The sequence below is a fragment of the Taeniopygia guttata genome, chromosome 2 (genome assembly GCF_048771995.1).
Source record: "Taeniopygia guttata chromosome 2, bTaeGut7.mat, whole genome shotgun sequence".
Classification (NCBI taxonomy): Eukaryota; Metazoa; Chordata; class Aves; order Passeriformes; family Estrildidae; genus Taeniopygia; species Taeniopygia guttata.
This window is the reverse complement of record NC_133026.1, coordinates 29368781-29390650: the sequence shown is the minus strand read 5'-3', so window position 1 is coordinate 29390650 and position 21870 is coordinate 29368781. Positions and strand designations below refer to the sequence as shown.

The window sequence follows — 21870 nt, the reverse complement described above, 5'->3', positions numbered from 1 at the left end:
AGCATATTGAATGAATACTTGTTCATTTCTTATCATCTACTAGTTTTCTGAGGGTATTTCCCCTTTCTCAGGTTATTAATAAAGATCTTAGTGTTGTCCTCAGTATCAGGCCCCAAGGAATAGCACTAGTAACCAGTCCCCAGTTTTATCTGAACTTGAACATGTGCATATCTCTGTTCTAAAAGGGACTTGTTGTCAGTCTCACTCCAACACTGTTTATGAAACAAAATCCTGATGCTGTTAACTTTGTAGCATGCAGGACCCATTGCAGTAGCACTGGACTTTTAAAGAGGCCTGTAAAAGTTTGGAAAATGATAACATGTGGGAAGGGAAGTCTTCTCCCTGTGGAGGAAAGAGTAGCAGAGACATTGTGTGATAAACTGACTGCAACCCCCATTTCTCCTATCCCCATGTGCCACAGGAGGGGAGGAGGTGGGGAAAATTTGGAATAAAGTTGAGCCTGGGAAAAAGGGAGGGGTGGTGTAAAGAAGTTTTAATATCTGGTTTTATTTCTTGTTATCCTATTCTGATTTGATTTGTAATAAATTAAACTAATTTCCCTGATTTAAGTCTGGTTTGTATGATCTCTCTCTGCCAATATTTTGACCCATGAGCCTTTTGTTATATTTTATTTCCCCTATCCACTTGAAGAGGGGAATGACAGAGCAGTTTTGATGGGCACCTGATATCCATCCAAGGTCAACCCAGCACAGTCTCCGTGTTGACAGTGTTGTGCAGAGTGTGACAGTAGCAAGAGCACCCATTTATGTGCAGACACTGTGCTGCAGGCAGTGCAGAGCAGTGAATATTTTCCATAAACACAAAGATTCTGGTGCCAGGCCATTGAAGTACCTTCTCGCATCCTGTGCCCTGTCAAATTTTGTAGCTAGAAGTTGTTGATGTATTCTGTGGCTTGTAAAGACATTAAAAGTGGAAGACATAAAAATGACAAGGTCTGTAAAATATTACATTGTTTCTGCAGGAAATACTAATTTCAATTTAGAGCCCACAGAGCAATACAGCTCTTTCTTGAATAGCTCCTGGTGTTGGTCACTCTGTGCCAAGGTGTTTGGCAGGTGACTTGGAGCAGTACCGTTAAAGAACAGTCATGCTCTATCTGCAGTTTCAAGACTACCAGTTTTCTCAAGTGGTGCTTGCTTACAAAATTATTTGGAAGTATTGTTGTTGCCAGTCAGCTCTCAGAAACACGTTTTCTTTCCTTAGCTGTCATAATACTGTAATTTGTAGTATATTGTTATTATTTTCTGCTAGGTTTTTAGTGCTGAGCTAAATGAAGTTTCATATGCCAAGCACTGATATCCTCTCAATGGCTCCAGTCTTCTATTTTCAATACAAGGCAAAGAGATATTCCATCCAGATAAATAAGAACTGAAATAAATAATAATTGTTCACTTGAGGTTTCAGAGGATGCATAGCAGAAAGCCTGCAGTCAATTAATAGCTTGAGTATTAATAAACCAGCTTCATCCTATGTGGACCTTGAATCTTTAAAGAGCAGATCAGATATTTGTAAGAATTCAGTTTATGCATGAGGTGCACAACCTACATAACATTAAATGACTCAAAGCTGTGGGAAAATGTTCTGTGTGTTTATATATTATCTTCTTGAATTATTCTACCTGAGCACTTGTACATTAGGAAGAGTAACATTTCAAAGTCATTGCTGGAGCTAAAGCAGGAGATAGTTTTTTTTATTTTCTGGGAAAAAATTACAAAGTTAAAATTATTTTTGTAGTGAAAACAACCAAGTAATTCAAATTACTTCAGTGTTATAAATATTCATAAGTTTTATTTTAAAGATAGTTATTATATAGCTATTTATAAGATATTTGGGATCAGGATGGCAAAAAAAAAAAAGAAATATAGTCTCTATCAACACCACATTTCAGTTTCTCTGTGTTTGCTACCTTGGAAGTAAAATTACTTTAAATATTCTAAATAGTCTAAAAATTAACTAACAGAATGTGCTTTTTGTACTCTAATGTGTGTGAGTGCATGTGTATTGGAGATAAAAAATTCAGTAAAATAACACTTTTTAAAAATTGATACAGATTTATAGACAATGTTGATAGAGTGAAAATTCCTCACTATTTTGAAAAAGCAACAGATTATTTTCTAATCCTACAAAACTATACCATACAAAGGAGCTCTGTACGATGTCATAGTATAAGAGGGGGAAAACTTCATTAAACTGAAATGCAGTACATTTGTGTGTGTGTGATCATAACCTTGTTGTATTTTTTGTGTAAAGAACTGTATTTTTGCATTGAATGTACATTTTTGTAAGTCTGAACCATCCATCAAACTAAATCAGTTTGAAGAAGACTTTTAAACATCATGTGGAAGTCATTTTGGGGAATAACTTCTAAAACAACATCTTCCTAGGTAGTGAAAACTAGTAGTCTGACAATTAACAAAATAAGGACCACAGAAAAACAAACTAGTCTGCTGATTTTTTAGGCTTTATTAAGATACAGTAGATTGTTTATTATACAGAAGAGTAGAGATGTTTAATAAGACTGTTCTGTCTTTGCTATAAGCAGGTAATGTTTTACATGTTTTGTGAATGTGAGGTATTGGTGTTGAGTTTTAATATTTGGTCTAGTGATATTCTGGATTGCATCAATAACATTCTGAAAATCTTGGATCACTGGATGTTCAAGAGGACAAAATGAAAATTAATATTTTTCACATAAAAAATGAGAACTTGAGTAATTGGAACCTTGTGAGTTTGATATTGATCAACAAAACAAAAGGGTACACTGCTACAGGCAAAACTTGATCAATAAGCAGTCATGGGATTAAAGTAATTAATGTCAGCCAACATGGGATTTACTTATTTTCTGAATTGACTTCAAGACTTTATTACAAGACTATAATCTTGGCTGATAAAGATGGTAGTGCTGATACAACGTACAACTGGCAGAAGTTTGACTTGTTACTGCATGACATCTTAATTAAAAATAGGATGACTGTAATTGTACTAGTTCTTATTAAATAGATGAAAAATTAGATAATTGATATATTTTGAAAGATAATACTCACCAGTTTCTGCAGAAACTGTTATTGTCTCTAAGGTATTTAACAGTTGTCTGATAAAGTTTGCAGACAAAGACTTAATGTTCCGTAAATAAAAATACAATTGATCAGAAGTAATCCATTTATAAGGATTACTTAGAAAACATTTTCAATAAAGAGTATGCTTTTCATTGCAGCCAAATATAAAGAACTGATTTAAAAAACAAATGAAGTATAGGTCATATTTCGTGGATTGTTCTTGGAAGGCAGTGACTTTGAATGTGGTGTAAGCATCAGAGGATAGGAAATTTACACTGTCTTTGGGTCTTATTAAGCATCTCTACTTTTCTGTATAATAAACAATCTACTGTATCTTAATAAAGCCTAAAAAATCAGCAGACTAGTTTGTTTTTCTGTGGTCCTTATTTTGTTAATTGTCAGACTACTAGTTTTCACTACCTAGGAAGATGTTTTAGAAGTTATTCCCCAAAATGACTTCCACATGATGTTTAGAAGTCTTCTTCAAACTGATTTAGTTTGATGGATGGTTCAGACTTACAAAAATGTACATTAAATGCAAAAATACAACTCTTTACCCTCAAATATAACAAGGTTATGATGACACATATACACAAGTGTACTGCGTTTCTGTTTAATGAGATTTTTCCCTTTCTATACTAAGACATCGTATGTCAGCCATGGGTAGAGAAACAAATGAAATTAGAAAAGGGATTTTCTGGTATTACAAGTGCCTCTAGAATGCTGTGGACAAATTTGGCTCAAAGTCTGGGCAACTGTTATAAATAGGGGACATTAATGGAATTGAATTTAACACCTTAGTCAAATTGAAAGAGGTGTAGAGAAACTCTCCCTCCTGAACTGGTAAGGGGTGGTTGCAGATGGTATCTGGAAGGATTTTTCTGTGAACTTCACAATTTTCACAAAACTTAGAGGAGCTTGTGTCTGAAATTGTCTTATAGGATCGAAGATTATGAAAGAATGACAAATGAAGCATGTAATACGGTCTTCATTGATTTATTTCTCTAAAAAACGCACCATTTACTGATGTCTGTCTCAGAATTTCAGAAGAGATTTTTTAAAGGTTTATTCTTAACTTTTTATTCTCCTGTGTTGTTTTCTTGCAGACTGCACCTAGCATTATTTTAGATCAGACTGTTTAAAAATACTTTTGCACCTCAAAGGGAATGTAAATGTTAGGGTGTGAGACCATTTCCAACAGACTTTAGTCTTGTTTCTTGCAAGGTTTTGAGATTATGATCTGTTGCACTTTACTGAAAGTTCATTATAAAGGCCCTCTAGAATCTGGTGAGTAGAAAGAAACTTTGCAGAAAAATCAGTCACTCAATTGCTCACTCTATCCTTAAATCTACTGTCAAGACATTGATTCTTCCCAACAGTAAGTAGAAATGTAAATGTCTGTATACTGTAAAGTCAGACTCCAAAGGTTTATCAGTATAGATTAATTCTCTGGCTGCTCCTCCTGCAGGACAAACTGTAGGGAAGTAAGTTAGTTTTTAGTTTTAAAATAATATAATGCATTGGGGAAATCATGAGATGTTATTCATCTCCATCTGTTGATAATACAGAGCTTAATTTATGAGATTGAAAGGAAAATTGTTACAAGAATCCTTATGTTAAAATAAGTAATCACTTACATGGAGACTAAGATGCTGATTCTGTTAGTGGTGTCCTGCTGTAAGATTTATCTTGCAGCACTAAAGCTTTTGGACTTCAGTTCATTTCAAAAAGAAAGAGATTATTCATACTCAAGAGAAAAAATAATTGGGAGCATCCAGTAAAATTTTATCTAGTATAAAATGAATTTACAGTAAAAAAAAAAAAAAAAAGCAAGTATTTAAGACTTGTGTCAGTTCAAGTCACTGCTTGTCATTGTGAAGACACTGCTAGCAAATACTGTTAATGTCCTGAATAGATGCTGACTTTAATTTTCATTACTTTATTTGCAAAGCCTATTATTGTGACTTTCAGCCATCATGAAGGTATAAAGACAATTATGAAGGGTGTTTTGCCAGTACCAAGTAAATAGTCAGCATCTTATTGTTCATCTTACTTGATCTAATGAATGTCTTCAAAAAGAGTTTTATGTTTATTTTCTGAAAGCTCACACTGTTTACTTGTAGTCTCATTGACGCCCACTGGTTAATTGGACTCTCATTAATAGCAGTGGTATTGCAGTACTGAAAAATTGCACCTATATTAGTAAAAACAATAATAAGATTTCTCCCTGGCCGTCAATTTTATTTCCCAAGTCCTGTTAAAAATTAATCTATTTTCAGTAAAATTAGAGTGTAAAAAATAGAGGCATTATCATGTTTTCATGATTTTTCAAAGGATTGAAAATACTTTTAGATTTCAAATGAGTTCTAAGCAGATCTAAGTGTTTGGAAAAGGGGTTTTCTCAAGTTTCCAGTAGTTTCTGCAACTTCTGTTCTCATAAATTGCCAGTGATATTTTACCAAAATTAAGAAATTGACAATATCTCTTGTTTACGGTGTTTAAAATGTAAAGAATTGCCTCTAGGGCATTGTTTTATTGATTTTACATTCCTTCCTGCTGTGTTAAATCTCATGAGCCTTGTCTGTCCTTTAGGTGACCTACAAGCGGGATCTGTATGCAGCTGAATCAATCATTAAGGGTACGTGTTTGTCCTTGTGACTGTCAGTTTGCATATTACTCATTCTAATTAAGAATTTTGTGTGTGATAGGTTGAAATGTCTTTAAGAAAAGTTATATGATGGATAAAATGTGCTTAGGCAAGTTGTTTTACCTTGTTTACTGGAATCTTTTATTAGGCATATTTATCTTTATTTACTTCTCTCAGAATACAGAACTTTATAAAAAACTGTGTATATTACAGTCAAATAGAGATTAATTTTGAAGGGCCTTATAAAGAATAAACACATTTTTTTCTTTCATTTGCAGGTCAATTCTGAATATGTTCTGTCTTTCTATTCTACACAGTAGAGTGAGAATTAAATATTAACTCTATGGTGCTCTTTATTGTTTTACATACAGGCAAATTGCCTACATTTATATAGCAGTTATGTGATATTGAGGTATTTCATTAATTTATAAATATTTTGTTGAACAGTTCATCAGCTTTTTTTTTTTTTTCTGGTGGCATGGGTTTCATACCATTTAACATTAAGACTGCATTTAGCCTTTATATAGGTGGACTCACTCTAAAAACAGTGTAGGAAGGAAGAAGTCTCAAATACTGTATAATGAGATGGTTATTGTAAACTCATAGGCAGTGTTTCAGAGGATCCTTGCCTGACTTCTTGTTGAGAACTGAGGAATAAAAAAACACAGAAACTGATGAAGAGAAAGGGATTTCCCTTTGGATTAAAAATTCCTTTTCAGAGAAAAGAATGCAGTTCCTATTTAAGAATATCAGAGGAAAACCTGTATACTATTGAGGCACAGAGAGTGACTGGCTAGTTGTTCTCTCCTGTTATTGCAGTGGGCAAATATTTCATATTAGATGCATTGTTACAACTACTTAACTGAATTTTTTCAGGCACAAATCAAAAAGATAGTGTTGGCAAGCCTGGAAATTTCTGGTTCTGTCAAGCGATGGGCTCCAGTGAAGATGAAGCCAGACTCTTCCTCAGTGGTGAAAAAATTACAAACTTGGAATGAAACTAACCTTCATCCAAATGAATTTCCGTGCCATGCTCCTGTATATACAAGGGCTTCAACAATCTCAATGGTCTCTAAAGATTAGTTGTTGCATTAGTCATATATATATATGTATACATACACACACATATATGTGCATATATATATATGTATATGTATAATGTCACCACATTTTTTCCTTAAAGCCACTACAAGCTTTTTCAGCTATGGCTTATAATAAAAAGCTTGTGTAGTTTAAAGTAAAAATTAAGACCTTCATGGTAGTCAATTAGGCTAATCCCTTTACTTATATTATATCCCTTTGCTGTGGCAGTGTGCAATATATCTGCTTCAGTTACCATAGTAGTCTTATTATGATGGTCTCTATGAAAATCTGTACTTTAAGATTGTTGAAGTTTAGATTTGCTTCTTGCTGCATTGCATGAGTTCAGGAAGCAGAAGCTGTATATGTTCTTCACTCGTTATGCAAGTATAATGAATGCTGCATAGCAAATTCAGCCGCTGCATAACAGAGTTATTTTACATCATTAATTATCTTTAATGGGGTTTTGAATCGGCACTGTTAGTCCTCCAAGACGTCAGTTTGAAAGTTGTGCCTTATCTATTTTGTGCCCTTCAAAAAGCTTAAAATCTCAGACCTTCAGATGGCTATAGCATGAATTATTTTGGTAGTGGACAGTTGAACCATGTAAATTAATACTAGGCAAATGATTAATGCACAGTTCATTCCACACTTAAAGCATATTTAAGGGGAGAATATATTTTTGTCCTTTGGAGCATCATCCTGATGTACCCCTGTATGGCATCGTTTTGGCTTATGGTTGTTAGTTTTACGGAAGAAATATTATTAACTATGTTCTGCTGTGTTGTGCTGTACTTACAAGAAACCTTCAAGGACAGGTCACCTTAGAGAATGGCAACCATCCGACAAGACTAGGCATGCTCAGTTAGGCCTTTCCTAGCTGAGCGTGGCCATGGCCATCAGCAGGGGCACCTTTCACTAGATTGGTTTGCTCAGAGCCCCATCCTACCTGGCCTTGAACACTTCCAGGAATGGGGCATCCACATCTCTGGTCAACCTGTTCCAGTGCCTCACTATCCTCACAGTAAAAAAATTCTTCTTAATATCTAATGTGAATTTAATCTAATCTTAGTTTGAAGCCATTCCCACTTGCCCTATCACTACATGCTCTTGTAAGTGATGTGCACTTGCTTCTCGCTTCTTGTGCCATGTAGAGTGTCTCAGGGGGAAGTCCTACATGACTGTCAAGTAGAGTTGCAAGATACCAGCTCTCTAAATGCCACCTTGCATGCTGTCAAGGTCCACTAGAGATGTCCCAGAAGCTGAATGCATGGGCTGGGAGGGTTCTGGGTACTGAGGGCTCTGGCTTCACACTGCTCCCCACTGCTGTTTCAGTCTTCACAACTGCTTTGTTTAAGTTACTAGTTTATTCTGCTGGATATACATTTTATCTCTGGATGAATTCAGTAGTGATGAAGGACTTCTGAGTGTACACATTTAGTTTTCTGACTACAGTTCCAAATTTTGTGTCATCTGCAGTTTATTAGTGATCAAACCTTTTGGTTTTCTTAAGGAATTCAGCAAATTCTCCCTTGCTAAACTTGACTCAGGTGGAAGTAAGAAAAACATAGATCCCTGCATGCATTTGTTTTACTTTAGATATCTATATGCATGCATATCATTCTTATTCAAGGCAACACAAAGAAACATTTCACTATTGTAAATAGACTAATGCGTTATTTTTCTTTTGAGACTGTTTTCTTAAAACATTTCTTTTTTGGTTTCCTGACTTCCTCAAATCTTTTATAACTTTTATAAAAAGCCAATTTAATGTTTTTCTTTACTTAAGCAGGTATAAACTTGTAGAGTATGCAGACAAGGTGGTACACGCCTATTTTTAATAGTCTTGAAGTAAGAAAACATTGTCTTACAATAAGGGTGACTCATCTAGAAATGTTGTTAAGATGAGGCTAATACAAAACATCCTAAAAAAATTCCATTAGGATTACTGCCCTCAAGGTAGATAACTTTGAACTCTAGTTCCAACATGTAAACTTTAAATGGTGCTTCTCAGAAGTTTGTAGCTTACAGTTTAACTCTCTGTTCTCCTTCTAATTTTTCTTTTCTCAAGGGCCTTACATTATAAATTACTTTTTCATAAGAGCATGCATTTGCAGATTGGATAATTTGCCCTCACATTTGGCTAAAGAAGTATCTGTTGATATAAATAAAATGATGATTTTTGCAAGTGACGAGAAAAATATTGTAATACCTTCAAACTGTTTATGGCTGTTGGGAGCTACATATTATGACTTGTGTTCTGTGAAGAAACCATGTGACTTTTTATAAAAATTGAGATATCTTGGTTACCAAAGGACAGAGATCTTATGTGAGGTAGGCTGCATTTTCATGAGCACGCTCATAAACAAATGGTTGTTCTCAGGTCTGAGCCAAAGAAATAGGCTGGCAGGTGGGGAATACTCCTTGGAATAGCTACTGTCAGGTGGAAATAACCCTCTTTTCTTGCCAACCACAAAGTGTTCTTTCTTTCCTGTGTACTAATATTGGTAGGGTCAGTGTCAAGTTTGCTTTTTCGTTTTTGTGGCTAGAGACATGGGGAATGAGTAAACAACAACAAAAAATTGTTAGATATTTTTGATAACCTATATTATTCAAATAACAATTTCAACTATTCTGTTGATCATGAATGAATGCTTGGCAGTATTTATTTAATTTTTCTTATGTTTACCGTAGTAGCATCTCATAACAAAGATGTTTCTAAAGATGTCAGAGGAAACCAGACTGAATTTCCAGACCAGTCAAGCCATTGCTATGTAGAAAGTGTAAATGGATTTCTGATAAATTAATTTACTACTTGGAATACACTGCATACTTCAAAAGCATTTTGATGATTAGGATGTGCTTCCAAAATAATAGGAATTGTAATAGCAGACTAAGAATGGTATGGTACAAGCGTGTTTCCAAAAAAAAGTGTATGTACACACATATGTGCAATTAAGAGAAAAAAATTATGTCTGTAGGCTAAAACCTATTTGCCATTCAGATGCATTTCTTTTCTTATGGTATTAATTCTCTAGGATATGATATTTATTATCTTTATTCAAACAAAGTATTATTTTAATTGCTGTTTGTTTGTGGCATGCTCTTCAAGGTAAACTTCTAAGTCTTCCATTAGAATACACTTAATACGTCATCTAACTATGGTAGTTCCATAAACATGAACACATTTTAATTTATAATTGAGTATGATCCTAGGATAAAGACTGTGGCAGGTGTTGCTGCTTAATAATGTGCTCTAAAGCTTTCAGCATATCAAAGGAGCGTGTGGAAAAATTGAAAATTAGGTTTTCTGATGTAGAAAAAAAATAGGTTTAATTGAATAAATTCTGAAATCTTGCATCAAATTTAGCTTTAATGAAGAAAACTCCTGATAAGGAAATTTAATGTTTAAATTTGACAGTGCTAAGTTTACTATATTTTATTTAATGCAAAAAATATGCTCTGAGTGTATGTTAAAAGTGTTGGAAGGGATCAAATGAGAATAGGGAACACTACTCCATTATCAGGTACAGCTGGAAGGAAGCTGGCAGTAAATGTGTGATGTGTGTTGCAAGAGGAATTTTCCAGGGAAACAGTAATTTTAGATAAGTAGAGGAAGCTGAAGCAAGGTAGAGAGCTTGATATGTAATGTGATAGTGAGAAAACAACTAAAGAAAGCATTGGGCAGATGAAAAGGTAATTATGTTATTCATTGTTGGAGGAGAGGAGGAAACACAAAAACCAACCAAGGGAAGTTCCAACTTGATAAAAGGAATAACCTCTTTGACCCTTGACAGACAATCAGGCAGTGAATGGGTTGCCTGGAGAGAGAGCAGTAAGGGGCAGAATGACCAGGCCTGACCTCGTGGGTGATCCTGCTTTGAGAAGGAGTTTGAATGAGAGACCTCCTGGTGTCCCTTCTAGCCTCAATTATCCAATGGTCCAATAGGAAACAAAATGTTTTTAGCTGTATATTAAAATTCTTTGGGACATGGCCATGCTGTGGCTTTCCAGAATGGCAATTTAGTTCACCCAAACAGAATTCTGAAAACCAGGAATGAAATGCTGCACACAGTCAGTTTTACTGGCAGGCAGCAAAGCTCATGGAATCCCTGGAGTTACGAGCCAGCACTCCAGCTGTGCTCACTGGGTTCAGCATGACTACGCTGAGTGACAGAGCTCTATCATCTTAGCAGAAGTGGGACACAGGGAGTCTTGGGAGAAAAGTACACTCAGTCTTCCTTCCTACAATGAAACAAAGGTGCAGTCTAAATTAACATATGGATCTTTTTTGACCACTTGAAATAGTTTGGGTTTAAAGGGCAGTTGAGTTTCGAACCTCAACTAGAACACAACTGTTGCTTTACTATGATGACATTATAAAAGATGATTTCCTAGACTTCCTTTACTCATTTCCTTGATAATTTAAAAGCATGCAGCATCTTTTCAATATGTGTATTATCATTACTTTAAGGTTCTCCTACTTTATATACTTTCCCCTTGTAATATTTTGTTTCTTCTCTGGATAAAAAATGCAGTTTTCCATACTTCATTGTTTTTTCCCTCTTTATTAAACTCAGCCTGCAAATCTTAGGTTTTTTTTTGTTTTTTTTTTTTTTTTGTTTTTTTTGTAATTGCCTCTCCTTTCTCATTTATATTATAGGAAATTAGAGATCTAAGAGGGCTGGAGAGAGTAGTGAGATGGGTTTTTATAGCTGCAGCCTTTGAGCAGTCTTTTGTGAGAATACTTCTGACACTTGCTGTTGATTACAGACTTTTTTTTTTTTTAAAGAACTGTTTGAGCCTAAGTTATGGTGCCTTTTTGGATTCCACAGCCTTCTTCCACATGTGAATTTTTGTAATAGCTCCAATCTGACCTTCTTCATTAACTTATTTAGTTCAATAGAGTCTGAGTTCTTGAAATCTGATATGCTAGTCTGGTTTATTATGTATATCTATTTTGTATCTGCATTTTGTGTACAGCACTAATTCAAATGGCTCTTGCTCTGATTTCAATCTACCCATTAGTTTCTTTCTGCTGATAATAAATTAATTCAATATGGTTTCCCATTTTTCAGACTGTAAAGTTATTCTCTATTAAGTAGAAGCCAACTGTGGTACATGTTCAGTATACTTTTTTTGCCCAGTGAATCTATGGGAAGATAATTTCTCCCACAGTTGTGATATTTTCTGATTTCCAATCCTGTGAGAACTGGCCATGCATTTTTTTAATTCTCACTTCCATCTGGTTGCGATGGTTTATAAGCAGATGTTTATTGTTCTCTCCCTTTCTTCCTCCCTCCTCTTCTTGCTAACTTAATATAAACGCAGTTGCCACCAGTATTTTTGTTGTCACATTATAAATATTGGACATAGTAAATATCCATGATTCAAAAAATCATTCTAATTATCTTTTGGAATTCTTAGTGGTTAAATCACTTTTCCTGGTCACAGAAAATTTCTTAAAAATCACAAGTCACTTTCCAATAATGTTAACTCTACAGCAGCTTTAAAATTAAATTTCAGGTCTTTATGTCTACTTTTATAAAGAAGTCTGTGAGTTTACAATAGAAAGTGAGATGTTTCTGCACTACTGAGATTAGGCATTTGATTGAACTTATTGTGTGGTATGTAATTATAAAAATAACTTTCCATATGCAGCAAATACATATTGTTTATATCCAGAGTTGTTTGAAGACCAGTTAGCCCATATTTTTGTAATTTTTCTTGTCTTTCACTCCTAATTTATTTTGTGGTGGTGTTTGGTATATTTCTGTCTCTGGAGTTTCATTGAAGTCTGCTTTAAAAATAATTAGACTTTACATGTATGAAATTTCTATTTGCTTATGGAATGGCTATCCCAAAAACATTGGAAATGTTTTGTTTTGTTCTGTGTGTTAATTCAGCATCTAAAGGCTGAAGACCTGAAATATACTTGAGAATTTCAAACTTGAGTTTCTTTTTGCTTGTTTAAAGAAAGGAAAATGTTCACTGAATCTAAAACCTGAAGTCAATAACAAGAGAAATTACTAATTTTCTGAAATACTGTATTTGTGGAACAGATCAAGCAATAACTTGAAACTGTTGTTCCTGGCAACAAAATACTCTATTTTGCCCCCAGTAAAAGGTCTAGGCAGTGCCCAGGCCAAGATCTTTGTCACAACTTTGTAACTTCTTTGCTATTGAGGTGAACAGTTACATCTGCTGTCTTCTTAAAAAGTATCATTAATACATTTTTTGGCAATTTTTTAGTATCTCCTGTTCTTTTTTCTTCCCCCCCCCCTTATTTACTCACTATTACTGACACTGCATTTAATTATCTGTTGAAGTGATAAGAAGGATGAAATTTTTAAGAAGTTTTCTTCATTGTCATCTAGTGTCAATGTGGACCTGAACAAATATCTTTTAATAAATTTAAATGGTCTTCGGGGACAGGTCTTATGTAATGATTTCATGTTGTACAAAATGATATAAAATATAATTTGAATTTTGAGATGTATATTATCTAAATTACACTGTTACATTAACTGTACCTTGTAGCCTTTAAATTTACAGTTGTTGAAAATATCCTCTCAAGAAACAACAATATGTGATTGAAGGTAATGTTTAGCAGATTAGTAATTTGGATTAATTTATTATTGCATGAAATCTAAGGTTTTTTTCTTGATCACAGACAACCTATCACAACAAGTTTGTGTTATCACCAATGTGAAGGAAACTCTTGCACAAGTAGGTTTTCTGCTTCCTGAATCGCTGAAAAGCCAAATAAAAGTGAGTAGAACTCTATGGCTCTCAACTGTCTGATTAATTTAATGTTTCTGGTTGCCGCTACTCCTAAGAAATCGTCTAAATAATGTGAAAACAGAAACTGAGACTTCCTGTGTCACTGTAGTATTTATCACAAGGGATTAACATCAGGTGTGGAAGTTACCAAGAAAGAAGCATCCTCTTCCCAGTTGTGCTGTAGCGGGTGATCTTACAGATACACTTAATGTGTCCATATTAGATTAGAGGAGAAATTGAATCCAGAGAAGAGAGAGACAATTTTCTTTAGATTTTATGAATTCAGTAAACCCAGATTGTTACAAATGTGTTACAGAGGAAATGCTTTTGTTACTTTGAAGTCTGACTTGGAGTATGAACCAATTAAAGAGTAGGTTGTTTTCCTGCAGAGCTGTGAGTGCAAAATTGAATCTATCAGCCTTTTTGTAGAGGGATAGGGTATGTTTCCCTCACAGTGAATGCTCATAGGAGCCTTTGCTTTAGGGTATTGATGGAATGTTCTACTGACATTTAACTATATTTTCCTTTTTCATTTTTCTTTCTAATAGAGCTATCATATTTCCATTTTCCCAAAGGTGATTAACATTTGGTAATTGCTTACACTGGTGTTGGGGTGATTCTTAATTATATCTTATGTGATGATATCACATGTTCCTGTTACCTAGAGAAACAGAGAGGGAATAACTGTTCAAAAATACAGGTTTTCCAATTTGCATAATGTTACTTCTGCTATGGCTTTACTCACGTCTGTTGATCTTCTGCATGGTGTGTTAATTATTAAGGATATGTTTCCTTATCAACCTGTATTGCTGTCTTATATTTGGAAATGTCATTTGACATTGCACTGAAAGTTTTTGTTTGGAAAGAACTGTATTTAGCATGGAATCATGCTTTATATCTATTAATTGTCTACATCTAAATGTGAAAAAAAACTAGCAGACTTGAATAAATCTGAATAGCTGTATGATGGGGCAGAAGTATGTCTCCATTTCACTGTCACCAGATGCATTGCTATATCTCTTTTTTATCTCTGTGTAAACTATTCTGCTATTAGTAGGAGGACATCACTTATCCCTATGCTTTTAAACAATAAAATCTCTGAGTTAATTTTTAAGCTTACCAATATACAGAATTTCTAACCTTAGGAAGAATATATGCACAAGCCTATTTGTTTTCCAATGAAGCACAGTACCTTGTGTGAGAGAGATTTGATTTTGTGCAAAATAATTATTTTAAGCAACACAGATGTACTGCATTGAAAGCTGGGCCTTTTCAAAGGGATAATTGGAAGGTAATTGATCTAAATAAGAGACTAACTGGGTATCATTCTGTTGAGTACATATTATCTGGTACCAGTATTTTAACATTTTAGATACTTTTGACATTCCAGTTCTCAATAGCAACCATATTTATTTGTAGGATATTTGTTAATTTCTACACATGTCCTTAAAGAAAAATTAAAAAGAAATTATCTTAGAAGGATTTCTGAGAGAGGCTCTAATAACATGATAGTAGCAGGGGGGAAAAGGACCTAAAAATTGAACTAATAAGATAAAGAAAACAATTTCTAAAATTTTTTAAGGCTACAGCTCTTTCTTGTGAAGTACTTTAACAGTACTTTAGTCAGTGTTACTTTAAACAGTATAAATAATGAATGAATGTTTTGTTAAAGATACCATACTGTGAAAAACGTAACTTGAGTTTTTCCTTAAATTTGTTGCTTAAACAAATAAAGCCCTTTATTTTGAAGCAAACAAACATAAATGGGAGCTGAAGGAATTTTCTTCTGTGACTGGAAATTGTGGACTCCTATTTCTTTAGTGACAAAGTGCTGCTGTCACATGAAATGAATCAACAGGATGAAGTTGTGAGTCGTTTTTATGACTGGATAATTATCCATGGATAGGATACAAAAATATGTGATTGTTTTCAAATAGAAAAAGAACCAGCATTTCACTAGTAGAAATTCACCAATTTCTTAATTATTGTATTGTCTATCTGCTGCATTGGTGTTAATTGTAGTTTTAAATTCTGATAAAATTTAAATAAATTTGCAGGTTCCAAATGTTCTGGTATTAGTTTTTAATTTTCTGGAAGTGGATGTTAAATAAAGTTGAAAATTCAGTACAGGGGATCTGGTAACTAAAAAAATTAAAGAATATTAGTTAGAATATTACTAGGACCAGAAGTAATTAAGCAAATCCATATACTCCTTTCTATTTAAACACTGAAACATTATGTGAGAATGACTTTTTACCAAGGTGGTATTTTTAGGTAATTTTTGATCTCTAATGTAGTTGATAACATTGATTAATATTAATTATAATTTTTTAGAAAGTACTATTGCATAGGACATTAAATGGCAAATAGAATAAGAATTAATTTTAGTTAATTGATGATTTATTGAAGCTTCTACCTAGGCAGTTGTGCTTACTTTTCCAACAGAAAATTTCAGTTTCATTTTTGCTGGATAATATGGTGGTCAAAAAATGCTAGTGTGTTACTTAATAAAATTGTTGAAGTTAAATCAAATTATACACAAAAGGAATTTTTAAATGTTCAGCAATGCTTAAGCATCACATATTGTACTACCTCAGAGCAAAGAATAAAAGTAAGCCTTCTGCCTTGGATGATGTTCGAAATACCTCCTGAAAAGACACTGGCTTGCAGTAGGCTCGTGTTCATCGAGATATGTGCAAGGTTGTAAAGGTACCAGGGATTTCTGCTTTTATATATTTAGAGGTTCAAGCCAGGTGAGCCCGCAATGTTGCATTTTCCAAGTATTTTTAAGTAGTTCATACCTTCTGTGACATTCTTTTCAGTCTTAAAATATTAAATGTCAGCTATTTGTGGCTATGCTATCAAATTTTGATCCCAAAATGTTTCTAAAATCTTTAGACTATCACTGTCAACTTCTTCGTTTCAGACCACTTTCCTTTACAAAAAAGTTAGCTCCTGATTATTACAAATATTAACAAATACAGCTTTAAATAACACTCTAAAGCCTTTTCGCATGTTGTATTTGGTACTTTTTTTGGATTAGGAATTAAGTGGTATTTTATGGGAGCACAGCACGGTATTACTTCTGTTGCTTGCTATGATACTTAACAAGTGTTTTGGGAAGAAATAAAGCTTGATAGTACCGTGGAACAATGGGATTTGCCGATTTAATGGAAGCAACATGAAGATTTTTTTTCTCCTGAATGTCAAGATTTTTTATTTGCTTCAAAGTGTTATCTTCTCTTAGGGAACAGATTCACCATCTACTGCCTGGCTTACTGTTTTACTTAAGGCAATACTGAAGCTGATAATGTAGTAGAATCTACTTTTTATTTTAACTGAGATAAGATAGTTACTTAGTTTGTGTTAAAGGTTGCAAAATACATATGTCTGTGCCTAAGAAAGTATTTTAAAATACTTGTTGAGGAAATAATTTCAAGGAGAAACTCTAGACAAGTCTTGTACTCTTGTTCTGGGCAGAATCCTGGAATACGAAGGCACCTGGTCTTTTATGCATACTTATTTTATTTTATTTTTAACTTCATGAAGATAAAATGTATATATATGAGTATTGTAGAGGTTTTCTCAGAATTAGAGGTCTAAAATCATTAGCTCAGTTTATGGAGAGTGTTTTCATGTCTTGAAACAGTTGAACATACTAACCCAGGCAGCAGTACCCATGTCTGATGTTTCCAGGGCTTATTTCTGGAATGCCTACCCTGAGCAGTATACTTCAACATACATAGGGCTCCATGCTTCACTGTTGAGTGCCCCAAAATTTTGAGCAATTTTCAGTTTTTGTAGCGAAAATAATAATTGCCAGTTTAAAATAATTTAAATGAACAACCTTAGCTACAGTGGTGGAAGCTTTAGCAGATACTTAAGGCTGAATTAGAATTTTTGACTTTTTTATTTTTTTTGTCTAATCAGGTTGAAGCTATTTCAATATCTCTAAGCAAAAATGATAGCTGTCTACAGAACATCATTTCAGGACTGTGCTACAATTTTGTTTGTGTAAATGTAAGTAGTGAGGATGCGTGCTTTTATTTTACACTTAAACTTAGTAGTAATGGTAAATAATAATTACATTTTTGAGTAATAAGTTGTTTGCTATTTTTGACCACATGTACTGTGTCCATCCTGATGTTTGGTGTTTCTGATGTGCACCAAACTCAACCTTTGAAATACTGGTCTGTCCATTCTCCTCTGGTTCCACACTTCTGTCACTGTGTTGTTAACCACCCATGAATTCTTTAACAAGAGGGATAAAATCTGTAGTTTAAAAATTCCTTTCATAACTGTTATATTGAAGTGAATTATTGTAAGGAGTGGCCTGTGATATGTGAAGTCATGTAACTGTGCATTCATTGCTACTGTGTTCTAAATTAGTGTTTCCCTGGACATGTGCATGCCATGTGATCTGTATTGGGGTCCATGTATGGGAACAGGTTGGTTTTAGATGAACCATATCTGAGACCAGTCACGACCCTTAATCTTGTTTGTTTGTTTATATATATATGTATATAAAGGATTATTAGTATTATTAATCTCATTCTTTTTCAAACATCTATAACTTTACCAGATAAAAGTATATTAAAAACAATCAGATAATTAACCAAACTACCTCCCCCCAAAACTGAAAAAGCGTTGTATCTTCTTTTTTTTTGGTAAACAACAGTTCTTCAAATTCCATTTTTATGAAATAAAATACGTTATTTTCAGTAATTCTAAATATTTATTTTTATTTAGGATGAAAGGTGGGCCATTCAAGAAGCCCAGGAACTAGTGAATATGTTGGAAAAATCAAATATTCCTCTCTTACATCCGGTTGTCCTTATTTTGGTAGGTAACTCCTGTAAGTTACTGTAGAAAGCATCTCATTAATTATTTAAAATTATTATTTAAGATAAGTATAAATAATATGTAATATAAAAATTTTTTAAGTTAGACTAGGTTTACACTGCTGCTAACTCATAATAAAATTGTAAATTCAAACTGTAAATTGGTCTCCAAAGAAACTAATTTTCACTTCAACAAATGTACTGCATGCTGTCAGGAAACAAACTGACACTAGCAAATGACAGTTTATTAGTTATATATTTCTGGGAAAGGCTCATTGTGGCTGGCTGGTTGTACTAAACTCTTAATTCCTGCCTTGCAGTTGTGCTCTGTTTCTGCTGGGGATGCTGCAAGGCATGTGCTGTGCTTGAATGCCCAGTTAAAACAGAATTACTTTACTTTTAGCTTTACTTTTTGCTATGTGTGTGTGGTCCTGATGGCTGCACTGTTATTGAGACAGGCCAGGATGCCATTGGCCTTCTTGGCCACCTGAGCACACATTGGTTCCTGCTCAGCCACTGCCAACCAGCAGCCCCAGGTCCTTTTCCACTGGGCACCTTTCCAGCCACTCTGCCCCAGCCTGTGGTGCTGGGTGTGGTTGTTGTGACCCAAGTTCAGGACCTGGCACTTTGCCCTCTCATACCTTATACCCTTGGCCTCAGTCATGTATTCAGCCTGTCCAGATCCTTCTATACAGCCTAACCTATTATATCCTCACCTACTAAATGCTGTTCTCTTGGAGTGAGTTACTATGATTCTATGAACATCAATGTTTAGCACTTTGTTTCTAGACTACCTTTTTTTTCTTGACCTTGTTTCTGGGGAGCTTCAGGGTAAAATTACTTCAGATAAATTACTTCTGCCTTTCATAATCAGAGCAATTACATGTCTCCAATTCTGTTGGTCATTTACAAAGCCACTGGAAGTGCAAAATACCCTTTTTTCAACTGAAAATGTCTTCATTAGTCCTTTAGCAAGAATATAAAAAAAACATTTCTATCTGTGTTGAATTTTGAGTGTGAAGATTAAGTTGGAATTACTTACCAACTAATTAATGCTAAGGTGTCAAAAGCATTCTTATTTTGGCCAGTTGATGACACTTTCTAGTCTGGACTGGACAATTAAATCTTTTTTGAGTGTGATGCCAGGAATGTGAAAACTTTGGTTTAATAGTTGAAGCTATAAATATTCTTGGTCTTGGTATCACCCAAGAAATAGAAGGGCAAGTAATTCTTATACCATCTCCCCATGAAACTTGGGTTTTGACCCTGAGATGCTAGGTCTTGAAGTCATTGTAGAATCCAGAACCATTTTTAATGAAAGTGTATTTGCTTGAACAGCCTAAAGCATGCACAAATTGTTTAGGTGGACTCCTTTTAAAATAGCTGTAGGAGAAAATAATAAATTTAATTCCTTTTCTCCAGATCCATCAGTTGTTTCTGACAACTACTTGAAATTTCCAAGAACTAGACAGTGGAAGAAAATCTCATAACTAGGTGGAAAAAGTTGCTAATATTTAAAAAACTGATAGAAATGCATTTGTTAAAATTATGTTGCCTAATTGCACTTGGGCATCTGGTGGATGTACCACACTATCTTTTAGAAATATGAGAAGGGAAGAAAAAGAGATCTGGAAGGTATGTTTTAAGTGAAAAGAGTTAGCTTAACAAATCATTGTCTCATATTAATCCCTGGGAAGTATTGAAGTCCTTTAAACTTCCGATCTCTAAAACTCATTACAGATGGTCTGGGGGACAGAAACTTCCTTCAGCAGTCTTTAATTAAATTCATTGTTGAGTGTGCTCTTCTCTAAGGCTCATGAGTGAGATTTTCCTCAACTTTATTCTTTCCTGGATATATACTTTTTAAACATATTAACTGAATAAATTGTTAATGAAAAATCCTATTATACTTTCTTTCAATGTAAAAGGACATATTAATATTTTTCAAAAAAATGTGCATCAGAATTTTAAGCAGTATGTTGACATTTAAATGCATAGGTCTTAGCTACAAGCTATAAGGAAAATGTTTTTCTACTCTCAAAAGTAAAACTTGAAAGAATAAATAGGGAGAGCAGCTAACTACTTCCATTCTAAACTCATATAACTAGGAACAGTCTAATGCAATTGGATTTGGGTAATTGGAAAGTTCTTGTCTCTTCTTTGATTTCATTACAAAAGCAACTTTTTCATAATGGTATGATAATTAAGGGAAAAAAAGGGGGTTTTTTTCCCTTCCAGTAGCCATCTTCTTTAATTGTAAAAGTGACAGGTGTTATTATTGTGCCAGACTCTGTTTAACCAGCCCAGTGAGCATTGATCCAATAAAAGGATGAGCTTGCCCTGGACCAAATGACTTTTTTCCATATTCCCATCTATCAGTTGCCACAGATTCAAAGTCTATCCATTATCCTGATGCCTGACTGGATTGTTTCATGGCATCTGTAAGATGAAGCAGCAACTGGATTACTGTATCTGGACAAAAGGGACGATTAATGTTATATGAGAAATAGGCATCACAGAGGTAAACTCGAGGCAATTATTTGTTTGCACCAAGACAGTATCTTCAATTATGCTGTAACCTGACAAATCATATTCTTAAACAGACATTGCTTTTTTGAGTAATACATTTTCATGTTTGTAAATGGTATGAATGGATTTATTTTTATGTTATTGCTTTGCTTAGGGTTAGAAGGAATGCCAGTACTTCAGCTCTGTAGTTGCAATTACTTGCATTTTAGTACCAAAGTTAGTTTGAGAAAAATCTCTTTTCAAAGCTGTTAAAGAGCTTAATGGTAAAGAGGAGCTAGGTTAAGTTCTCTCAAAAGAATGTTTTATAATTTCATGTAAATAGCTGTAAATGAGTACTACTTAGTCTTGTTTTGGGTAGAAAATAAAATAATGCTTGTGTGTGAAAATTAATCTCTGTATAGTAGAAGACAATAGTTTTGCTTCTGGTAAGTATGCATTTAGACAATACACAGCTTTTGTTTAAAAAGTGTTGCAAGGTAAATATAGTGAGGACCTATTTTCTGACAGTATAAATGAAAGATAAAGTACAAAGAGAACTTGAAATAATTTTCCTTTTAGGAATAGATGTATTTCTGCTATTTATAGGCGCTGAAACCTTATATGTACAAATCATCATACTTAATTTTGATTTCTACATCTCATAGAAGTTTTGTAAGGGAAGTTGATTAAAATGTGAAATATGTAAGACTTGGGAAAGGATTGAACTAGTTAATACCTCCCTGGAAATACCAGTTACAGAAGCACAGACTATTCCGAGTTGGAAGGGACGCACAATGATAATGGAGTCCAACTCTTGGCCCTGCACAGGATACCCAAGAGAGAATTCAGAAAATCATAGAATGTGCCAGGTTAGAGGGCACCCATCAGATTCATCAAGTCCAGCTCCTGGCCCTACACAGGACACCTCAAAAAG

The 21870-nt window shown here is 34.2% G+C and overlaps 1 protein-coding gene across 2 annotated transcripts in view; it reads left to right on the top strand.

Annotated features, from left to right (window-relative positions):
- CRPPA (CDP-L-ribitol pyrophosphorylase A) overlaps nucleotides 1-21870 on the top strand; it is a 119097-nt gene that overhangs the window by 41038 nt on the left and 56189 nt on the right. For both annotated transcript variants that reach the window (XM_072925564.1, XM_041714434.2), the window contains exons 5-8: nucleotides 5670-5715; nucleotides 13478-13575; nucleotides 17518-17607; nucleotides 18337-18429. In XM_072925564.1, the coding sequence (XP_072781665.1) occupies nucleotides 5670-5715; nucleotides 13478-13575; nucleotides 17518-17607; nucleotides 18337-18429 (327 nt within the window). The remainder of the gene's footprint in view (nucleotides 1-5669; nucleotides 5716-13477; nucleotides 13576-17517; nucleotides 17608-18336; nucleotides 18430-21870) is intronic.